Source organism: Chaetura pelagica, unplaced genomic scaffold (assembly GCF_000747805.2).
Source record: "Chaetura pelagica isolate M959 unplaced genomic scaffold, ChaPel_1.0 scaffold150, whole genome shotgun sequence".
In the NCBI taxonomy this organism is placed as follows: Eukaryota; Metazoa; Chordata; class Aves; order Apodiformes; family Apodidae; genus Chaetura; species Chaetura pelagica.
Genome location: NW_009952052.1, coordinates 3,210,851 through 3,222,031, shown reverse-complemented (window position 1 = coordinate 3,222,031; position 11,181 = coordinate 3,210,851). Strand labels below are relative to the sequence as shown.

The following is an 11,181-nucleotide window of genomic DNA, read 5'->3' as shown; positions in this document are numbered from 1 at the left end:
GCTGAAGTCAACAAAAGATGCTGACTGACTCCAGAAGGAGTGACTCAGTCAGTGACACAGTAAATGGGAAGGTTAAAATCAGCAAAGTGTACTGAAATACGTAAGTATATTTAAACAAACTGAGCATGGATTAGCTGAATAAAGTGCTGGAACTTGTCTCTGGTATCTATGTAACTTCCACTATTATGTTCGCTTCTCAGGGTGAAATTCAGCACTGAAAAGGCTTTTTCAGTTGCATGCACAGTCAAAAAAAAGGAGGTGTAAGAGAGGTAAGCAGGACAAATTTTGCTACCAGTAATTCTGTTCACCCCTCAGGAAATGCTTCAGTCTTCAGCCTCCAGTATGGACTGAACTGAGAATCTGTGTAAAGCAGTGCTGATGACATAGCCCTAAATGGTTTCAGTCAACTGCAAGAATAAGTAATTGAATTATTGTTCTTCATTCCTTTGAGAAAAGCAACAGGAAAACTTTCAGACCAAATTATTCCTCTGGCTAAAATAATTCATCATTCATCTTTTGCAAAATTAAAAAGCCTTGCCCTAATAACAGCTTTGACAGCATGTTATCCAGCAGAATGACCTTAGAGTTGGCCTGACCACCTAATGAAAACCAGGCAGAAGACAAATACAGCTGGAAACTTTTACCAGCCTCACAAAAAATCTTAGTTGCAGGGGAAATATCTAAAATATTCAAATTCCACAGTGGAATTTGGCAGAACTACCTACCATGTGCTCCCAGAGGGATCTTCATTTCCAAAGGCACTAAAAGAGCCATCATCCCTCTGGAAAAGCAGCTCTCTCTGGTAGCCTGAAGTGGAAAAGCAGAAACAGGTATTGAACACATTCCTCTCATGCAGATTCCAGCACAAACTTTCTGCTGACGTGAAGCAAGGCACTTTCTAAGGTTGAGAAGGGCAGGAATTGAGCTCATTGTGTATCTCCCAAACATGCAGGAACAGACAAAACTGCTCAGATGATAATGAGAAAACGGGGAACAGTAACACAAAGGATCCATCTACAAAAGCTCGTCTGCCACCCAAACATGACAGTGCAGTGCAGAGAGACATGGCTACAACATAACTCACTGGCTCCAGGAGCACAGCAGTAGCAGCTATAGTTCAGTGCTTCATGGTTTTGGGGAGCTGGTGTTGTGTTCCTACAGAAATGCTCTATCTTTCCAGCAGAAGGAAGGACAAGCAAAATCAAACAATTTTCCAAATGGAAGGGCAAGGGTACAGCAAAGCCACAAACGCTGCTCAAACCCAGACACTTTCAGGAACTTGCTTTTGCCAATTCAAAAGGACTAGCTATCAGGAAAAGTCTGCTGGAAGAGGCTGCTCTGAAACTAGTGAAAAATTTAAAAAGACCTGAAGATCCTGAAATTATAAGAAGGATCCATTTAAAATGTACTCAAAGATTTTTCAGTTTCCAAAACAAGTGCATCTTTCCCCTGACTCTTGAACATCTATAAAAAAAAGGGTCTCAAGGGCTCACTAGCTGCTCATGACCACCAGCAGCATCTTCACCATGGCTGACTTCAGTGTAGATCCAATGTTAGAAATAAGAGCTTCTGATGAGATGCTACTCACTGCAGTTTCTGATATCTAAAGTCTTCCTTCCTGTACATTTGCTTGCCATTTGGGTACACAGAGCAATAATTGTATCGACTTATAACATTTCAGAAGACACCTTTCTCTCTCTTTCCTCCACCTTGTCTTTTCCTTGCCTTCACTATTTAGATTATTATAATTGACAAAGTGTATTCATTAGTCTAACACCTGACAGAAAAAGACACAATATTGAACCATCCAGACAGAAGGAAAATCCTCAAAACAACCATCATTAAGTCCTACACAAACAAATAACACTTACAAATACACCCTGAGAGGTCCATCCAACTACAACCATTCCCCTACAATATGTTCCTTGCTTTCACTGATTAAATGATTAAACACTCACTTACATACTATTCTGAATTTAGGTACATAGTGAGTGAACCAAAGACTTAATTGCTGAGGAACAAATGGCCTGGTTCCTTTGTCTAAGACACAGTGCAAGACAAAATCCTAGTCAGGCACTCTATATAACAGGAGGGATAAATATGTGAATCTGAATTGCTACATTATAGCACTGCACCTTCCCATATAAACTCTTATCCTAGTAACATCAGGTTTAGTTTTTGTCTCTTTAAAGAGTTTGAAATTATAATTTCCACTTAAACATAAGGGGTTTAAAATGCATTTAGCACAACTACAGTGGTTAACTGGATGATTAAAACTGGTGAATCTTTCCCATACAGATAAATCTGTCATCTCAGTTAATGATCTTGAGGAGTCAAGCACTCTTGAGTGGGAGGAAAAAAGAAGGAATAAGTGGCATTTCACAGCGAGGAAGGCAAAAGTCACTATCTGAGATTAAGCCTTGAAATACTGTGCTATGATGAACATGAATGTATATATATATAAAAGTAGATTTCTTCTTCATCAGAAGTATCTGACTGCAGGGCCTGAAAACTGAAGTCTTCTCCTTCTTAACAGAAGCAGCAATATACAGCAATAAGTATTATAATCACCACCCTGCTAGTAGTGTAAAATCACTAAACTAAGACCAACACCCTTCTTAACCACGACTGCTGAGCAGCCCTTAGACAGGGATAAATTTACCTCAGAATTTTTTAAGATTGGGAGGGATCAGAAAGATGAGCAGAACCCCAGGGAGGACGGAGTGATCACTCAGCTATTTCCTACAGTCTGCTTGCCTTCTTTCCAACACCAACCCTGTGCAGTCACGCAAAAGTCTCCAGACTCCAGTGTATCTAATGGGAGAGCCTGCAGAAAGGCTGGAACAGAAGACCTGGGGGGTGTGAACCCCCATGTTCGCTCCAACGGACACTCAATTGGACATGAAAAATGATACTTCAAATGTCAACACATCCAAGTGGAAGGCAAGGAAAAGAAGGATCCTATTATGAAGCTGTACTCCCACTAGTGCTCCCAGAGGACAGGCTGGAACCCAAGAGATGTAGGCAGAGCAAGGGGGAAAGAGCAGTGCCTCAGGATGGGAAGGACTTCAGAAATATGTGAGACTATAGGGTCTCACGTTTCAAACAGCTTGGAAAAACTGCTCAAAATTCATTGCTTGCCTTGGGTCTAGCACCAAAGTTTTCAGATCAGCCAGGATTGGGGTTTTTTTTATTTCTGAAGAAGAGATTTCAAGGTGGGATCTGTCATTCCCACAAGTGAAGGAATTCTTTTGAAAGGCAACTTTTATTTTGCTTTGCCTTTGTTCTAGGTAAATAAAATCTGCTAAAAGGAAGTTCATATAGCATTTTCTGCTAGCTATATGATCTCTTTTTCTCACAACCATTTAGCCTTAACATTCATTATATTTACTCCAGATTACAAAGTCACTTTTTCAAATATTTAATGAACCGAGACATTAATTAAAGTGTGTTTTAAATTAAACTTCATGACAACTCTTTCAAAAACTGAGCTTTTAAAAGTTACATTTCAAACTAAAGATAAATTTTAAGATTACACTTCAAAAAAATCAGCACAACTGAAATCAATTTTTAAAGCAAAAAAAATATATTTTTTTTAGACTGTGGTTCTTTTTTATCTTAAGATTACATGTATTTCAGCATACTAAAATATTCTGGCCACTACAATGTTAAAAACTTGTCCATTCAAAGCCCCAGGAACACGTTAAGTAACACAAAGCTTTGCATATAGTGACTTTTAACCCTATCTTTTTACTTCCTTTGAAAAAACTTTAATAAATCTCAAATTGGAAAATTTCAGAAAATTATGGTAGCACAACTCAGGCTTCAAATAGTGGTAGATTGTTTACAAACTTCTGAGCAGCTCTTTAAATAACACCTTTCCCCTCTCCTCTTAAGTTTTCAATTAAACCATATAAGACAAAGGGTGTAAAATAATCATTTCAATGCTTTTGACAGAAAATTGGGATCTTGATGAAAGGAAGATTTATTTTGAGCTGTGTCTTTTCAAAGAGAAATGTCAACAACTTAAAAAAAATCAAACACCAAAAAGAAATAACTTAAAGACTTACAGAAAGTAAACAAAATTTGAAAATGCCAACATGGTGTCTTTGTAAGGGCAGAGTTCACATGAGGATGGTCTCACTCCTCTCTCTGAACCAGGCTCTCAGCATGCAGACTGACCTGGTGAGCGTGGTACCTCACAGTTAGACTGTTTGATCCAAAAGGCACAGAGAAGCATAGTGCAACTATGTTCTCCACACTCTGTGATGCCTTGGGGCACTTCTGACCAAAGCCAAAACTTGGGTGGGCAAAGGCCAACCACCAGAACAAATGCCATTCCTTGAGCTCTACTAGGATATGGCAAGGCGAGGATGGTGTCACTGAAGACAGATCCACATGTGGGATGAATATGGCTCACACTGAGCAGTGACTCATGTTCCACTTCTGTGCCTCAAGAAGAGGTTAAAAATGTTTGCTCACACCATTTCATCAAAGAGGAGGTAACAACTACCAAGGCACTATATAAATTACCTTCTGAACCACAATTTTCCTCTGAAAATCAACCTCATGTTTTTTCTAAGCAAATTTGGTCTGGGAAACAAAATTGTTTGCTCTTTCATTCTGTCAGCCCAGAAGAAAGAAGAAAAGATATGAGGGGGATGGACTTTTCTTCCAGTTCTCGTGACATTAACTGAGTAGTACTTCAAAAACCAACTGCAAAGTCAGCCACAGATATCTTTTACTAGTGAGAGTTCTTAAAAATCTTAACATCTTTCTTTTAATCATACAGACCTTTTCTCATAAATGATATAGCTTTTGATTTAATATCCTCTCTCAGCTGCCTGGTTTTAGTCAGGTATTGCAAAACATAAACATTTGGAGCAAAATTGATCATATTCTGTTCACCACAGCCATAAGGCATCTTAATCAATGATGACAAACCATTGATAGAAGGTCCAAGTAAATCACCTGAAAGACAAATTTTAAAGAAATTAAATTAAAGCCTAAGGCAAATAAATGTACACCTAACACATAAAAGCTGGTATCATCTAACCTGGAAGAAAATATATTTGGAATGTTTGTACTAAACACCTCTAACTGGGCAGAAAACTGCATTAAATATGCATTCATCTTCTGATGAGCTGTGTGTACACTGACCCACTGTTGTGTCAACCATTGTTCCCACAAGGAACAACAACCAGTCAAGTTTTAGGTTATTCTGCAGGCAAGCAGAACTAAAACAGGACACTAGCAAACTTTGTAGGACCTTCCTTATTAAAATCCAACTTCCTTTCTAACTCTGAAAAAGGATAGTCAATTCCAGAATATAATAAACTAAATAAAAGGAATAACACATTCCATCTATCAAGTCTTCCTATGCTTAGTCCAATGCATGATGATAAATGATTTTGAATTAATGACTCAACCTATTAATATAGTGATTAAGTAAAAGTTAATGCAGTTTCCTAAAAATCTATAAAGTCACTGCCACACTGGGCAAAATCTTGTGACAGTCCATCAGAAGGGACTCTAAAGAAAAGCTCTGCAAATCCTGCTAGGGTGGCTCAGGTTTCGTATTACACACCAGCCTCCTTGCTTTGATTGACAGTCACTTTTAGTGACTACTGGCAACTGCTTTGTTCTTTAAAAACCACCTGTGCCTGCAGTGCAAAAGATGCCAGCAGCTGGATTATGGAGACAGATAATACTGAGTTCAATAAAAACCTAGCAAGCAAGAAACTATTTAAAATATATATATACAGCTGACCAGCAAACAATAAAGATGGAAACAGAATAAAATAATTCTTACCAACAGCAGTGACCTGCACTCTCTCACTGCCACTTACAACATCAGATGGAAAAGTGAAATCCAAAGTTTTCGACACTGCTTGTGGTTTATTCCCAGTTAAATCCAATAGGACTGTCTGAGAATATGTCTGTTCCAATCCTTCAGCCTATCAAAATAAATACAGGATTACTGTAATCTTCAACACTGTTGTGTTGCTTTTAGGACTGGGGTTGTGTGCTTACTGCACTGGGGGATCTAAACCAGTCAGGTATTTTGTGCTGCTTCCTAACATATCAAGAACCTGAGCTATCAGCCCATCCAAAGAGACACAGAAATGTTTTTCTTATTAAGACCTACCTCCACTATATTCTTCTTGAGACCACCTGTAAATTACAAAAACACAGCCACAAAGTCAAAGAGAGCACCTCTGCTTTCAGTGAGCTCCATGCCAAGCACAGAGCTCCATGGCAGAGCACATGGCAAGGGGAGATGTGGTATCTTTTATGCTGTCTGCAATCCTACAGCCTGTCATACAAGAAGGGCTTAAACTGAAGTTAGGTACGGGACTACAAATATTTCATTTCCTCATGCTTTCAAAATCCCTCAAGAAAAATTGTCCTTAGTCCAACAAGCTTTTGTCCTTTTTTGCACAACTGACCTTCTACAAAAAGGTCAGTAAGTGGCTCCACTCAAAAACAGCTCACAGCCCTGCAGGACAGTGGTCCAAGAACAGGCTGCGAAAGCTGGGGCTGCTCAGCCTGGATAAGATAAGGCCTGGAGGATCTCTTCAATATGTATAAATACATGAAGGAAGGGAGTAAAGAAGATGGAGCCAGGCTCTTCTCAGTGGTTCCCAGTAGCAGAATAGAAGGCAACACATACAAATTCCAATAAAGGGAATTCCTTTTACACATAAAAAAATACCTTTTTTTTTTTTTTTTTAACTGTGAAGGTGTTTGAACACTGGAATAAGCTGCCCAGAGAAACTGTGAAGTCCCTGTTTGTGGGGATATTAAAAATCCTGACTGAACATGGTTCTGAGCATCTGGCTGTGGTTGATCCTGCCCTGAGCAGAAGGTTGGTATTCTCATCCAGCCTCAACTATTCTTTTATTCTATGATCTTCAGCATTTATTTTAGGATGAGACGTAAAAGTGTCTACCACCTTCCTTTGAAATGCTATTTGACATGAATCAGATGTCTCAAGTTAGGAAAGTCTTATCAGTTTCTGCTTTGTCAGAAATTCTGGGGACTTAATTACCACCACTAGCAAAATCAGACATGTTAATAAAAAATAGGCTTTTAACTAAAGCCAGGTGTATGGCAAAATTGTTTGCACCTCTCCACAATTTGGTCCACACTCCACTATTAAGGTAGCTGCAGCACCAGAGGTTCACTGATGTGCAAATACATTTCACCTTGCTTTCAGAAGCATTTGAAACACTGTTGTAGAACAGATCTATATGTTCATTCCTGGAAGGCTATCTGAAGAATTTTAAAGGAGAAATTATTTTAAATTATTTACTTAAAGCCACCTGATCCAAAACCAACCTTACAGAGCAAGAGGCAGACAAGTAAGCTGCTTTGCCTTTTTGCTGCACTCTGTGTCTGCTTTAGGGAACCATTTATTTCAGGAAAAAGCCAAGCTGCAAACTGTTTACCTTTACTAAAACTTTCTGGATGACAGCATCAGCAGCAGTAGATGATATTGCTGTCACTTTGATGGGAATCTCTCCCAGTTGTTTTGGTTTGATTGGGAATTGAACAGTTTTCCCATCTTCACTTGGTACAGATATAGACTGTTGATTTTCTGTAGTATTTATTTCATTGGATGTTAGCATAATTTCAAAAGCATCATCTATATCCAGGATCACAGTAACCTGTAAACACAGTAACATTTGCAAGACAAAGTGTTAATTTTGAAAAACCACTTTCATAAGCTGCCACCTTTTTTTCTGCATAGAGAAATGGTTTTATGGTTCGTCCACTAAAGAAAATAATACAGTTCTCACACAAGAAAGATGTGATCTCCACTAGTGATGAAACCCTACAGTGTCTAGTAACATTCAAGTAGAGAGACTGTTACCTTACCTGAGCTTCTTCTTTTAAATAATTGAAGATGTTCACCTCCAAAACAAACTCCTCTCCTCTGATGACAGAGTATGGAAGGTTCAGGAAAATGAAGAAAGGTTGAAAAGCTTCTAGCTGCAAAACAAAATCAGTAGTGAACCCCTAAAATCAGATACCAGCAAGAAAATTACTACACAACTTGTCTTCTGATCACTTCTAAATTCAGATGACAGAGTACTGGTACTCTACAGTTAACAAAATGTGTTACTGGAGGGCTGAAGCAGAAGCCAACACTGCTTCTGGTGGTTAGCACCTTTGTGGGAACTCAGCAGCACCACTCCACTGAGAGGTGCTGACAGCTTTGACATGGCAACTTCCAATACCTGCAGTGGGACTCAGAGTCTGTCACTCAGTAAGTCTGGAAGCTGTGTTCTGTCCTGAGATCCCATTAAAGCGACTTTAAACTGGTTTGGGTATGTAAGTAATGGATGACTAAGAATCTGTCAGTTGCCCTGTCAATACTGAAATGCATATTGAATACAAAGTAACTAACTTTCCCCAATTCTATAATTCACCAACACTTTTAAGAAGGAAGTGTTATTTTTTAATCTTAATCTCAGCATAAAATCTTTAGTTTTATTTCTAAAAATACATCTTTTCTTAATTAAAAGAAAAATTGCAGAAATATAGGACCATGCAGTTACTTTTATCTGCAAACAGAGGTTTCTGGATGAAACCTTGGCTCTAAAGAGTCAGTGGTAAACTCTCATCAAGCTGAATGGGATCAAAATTTCCCTGCTTATGAACATCTGTACAATAAGAATAAGCATGGTATTCTTCATTATTGAAATGTCAACTAAAAATGGTTTTAATTTGGTTTTCATTAAAAAATTCTTCCAAGTGCTTTGAGTTTCAGATTGAAAACACCCTCTGATTTCTTTCTAGCTATCAAACGTTTCAATGTTTGTTGGGTTTTATTTTAAACTATGAAAAAAATTTTGGTAAATCTTTCAGTATAAAATCTTTTTAGGTATTAGACACTGGAGAAGTTCTGATGGAGAATTTTTGGTTGGTTCTTAGTTGAGGATAACTCTATGTATGTACCTATTTTCTTTACCTTTTTTGTTTTACTTTTCTCTAAAACTCTTGCAATACTAAACTCTACACTTACAAATATCTGATACATTACAATAAAATATGATAGGGTAAAATTATTGACACTCTGCGTAGAAGTCAAATAAAAACAAGATGCGAAGAAATAAATGACATTAAACACACAGATGTCATTTATTTATTTTCCCATTACAGTTTTCATGCTTTCTTTTCTTTGCAGCTCTGTATGGTACTGACTAATGTGTTTCAGACATATGGAACTCCAAACACAATCTAAACATCGCAACAAGGGTGAAGTACTTAACAGTGCCTGTGGGTGATTACAGTTAAATAATAATCTCAACATCTGCTCTGCTTGCAGCCTTCTCTAATTTGAGGATGAGAGGCCAAGTATAGATTTTCATACAGTTTGAATCAGAAAGTGATTCCTCTTTGTGTCCCATCTCTGCCAAGCCAAGTAAAAGAAATGAGAATAATGACTCCAGTCTCAAAGGAGCCTTAGCCACAAAATCCAGATCAGGCTCCAAATTCTGTGGAGTTATGACCAGGATGTTCAAAGCACATGTTCTGTGTCTGGTGTAGCAGCCAACTATGGAATCTGGACCTAGATCTTGGTTTGGATTCCAAAAGTTGCCCCTCCCCAGGAACTGGAGGGCATAGGAACTTAAAAATGGTTGTCTCCAAGCTGTGCTTGCACTAGGCCAGGCATCAAGTTGGAAATCTATGACCCAGTTTCAGCACTGTTTCAGCCTTTCTAACCTTAGGCACTTAAGTCGAGTTGTCTCAGTTAGAAACATATTTTCTCTGGGACTTTTACACAATTACTGGAAGGAGATAACTACCTTGAGAGGATTATTTAATGTATATAAAATACTAGTTAATGAGACTTCATATTTTAAACTGGCTTAATAACTCTTAAGTAGCTGTTTCCATGAATACAGAGTGAACCTACAACAACTGCAGTTGTATGTTGGGAATCTCAGGTTAGAAATCTAATGTGAGGAATGCTGAATTTAGCTTAAATCTCAGTTTCCCACAATCCCTAAACTACTTGAACACTTGGAAGAACAAGAGCCTCAGGAGTCAGGAAACTGGAAGCAAGAAGCATCTCATCCATTGGCTGTCAGTGCTCAGTGTGCTCCTCAAGCTAAGTTACCTAAAAAGCAGCATCTATGTTTGGTCCAAGACTGGTTTTGACAGTTAAATGAAAGTAAGGCAAGATTTTAGCCTTTAAGCAATTATGCCGTCCTCCCTCCTGGGCTTAAATGTTAAGAGGAACAGCACGGTGGCATGATCTTTCCAGCAGACAACATACCTCTCCCATCACAGCCACCTCTTCCCAGCTACACAGTGCAAACCTCCCTGCATGCACTATCAATTCATGCAAAGTCCTCTTGGCAGAGGCAAGAAAACATGGAAATATAATGTCCTCAGGCAGTCATTCCCCCTTTCTACATGGGAAGATTCTGAAGTGGGAACATTTGGGAAGTGCTCCAACAAAACAACTGCTCCAATAGAAATAGGCACCCAAGTATCTGTGTAATGTCTGAGATATTTATGTGAGCAGGAAGAGAAGGCAGATACAGTACCTACAGTATCAGTATTCAGTGATTATGCAGTCTTCATAGTTTGAACACACATAGCCTCTAAATCACTTTATTACTGTAAGGGGATGGCTGCCATTAGAACTAAAACACAGCTTCCAGTAACAGCCTATAGTGTTACCAGCATTTAAAGGAGAACTGTCTTGTCCCACACACTGTACCTCCACTGGAGCAGTTGTCACGCCAAGCCCGCCCTTTTCAGACACCACAAAAGCACTGGCTACCCAGGATGTGATGGTATCAGGTACAATGACTTCCATTGTGGTGTCTGTGTTAGATCTGAAAGGGAGAGCAGACTTTCAAAAGCATCCATTTACAGACATCATTAAGTGGAGATAAATGTTTAAAAACAATCCCAAAATAAGTCCAAACTCTTGGCAGGAAAATCTGCTGATTACCTATTATTCTTTCCCTAATAATTTAGAAATTATTAAAACAAATGTTACATTATTTAAATTATTTTAAATCACATTCATTTACTGTAATTATATTGAATCACTTTATATGTAATCAACTTTTACAGATCCCATAAAACAATTCCAGATGAAGGTTGCTTCCTGAACTTCTCAGCTGTGAAAGAATATAACATTTGTGCTTCCCTACA

The 11,181-nt window shown here is 38.4% G+C and overlaps 1 protein-coding gene across 1 annotated transcript in view; it reads right to left on the bottom strand.

Annotated features, from left to right (window-relative positions):
* The window catches only part of CD109 (CD109 molecule), a 75,613-nt gene that overhangs the window by 19,378 nt on the left and 45,054 nt on the right, over positions 1-11,181 (bottom strand). Inside the window, exons 19-24 of the mRNA XM_010003537.1 lie at positions 10,739-10,856; positions 7,882-7,995; positions 7,452-7,670; positions 5,813-5,957; positions 4,795-4,971; positions 726-807 (exon numbers count right to left, since the gene is read on the bottom strand). Coding sequence (XP_010001839.1) covers positions 726-807; positions 4,795-4,971; positions 5,813-5,957; positions 7,452-7,670; positions 7,882-7,995; positions 10,739-10,856 — 855 coding nt within the window. The remainder of the gene's footprint in view (positions 1-725; positions 808-4,794; positions 4,972-5,812; positions 5,958-7,451; positions 7,671-7,881; positions 7,996-10,738; positions 10,857-11,181) is intronic.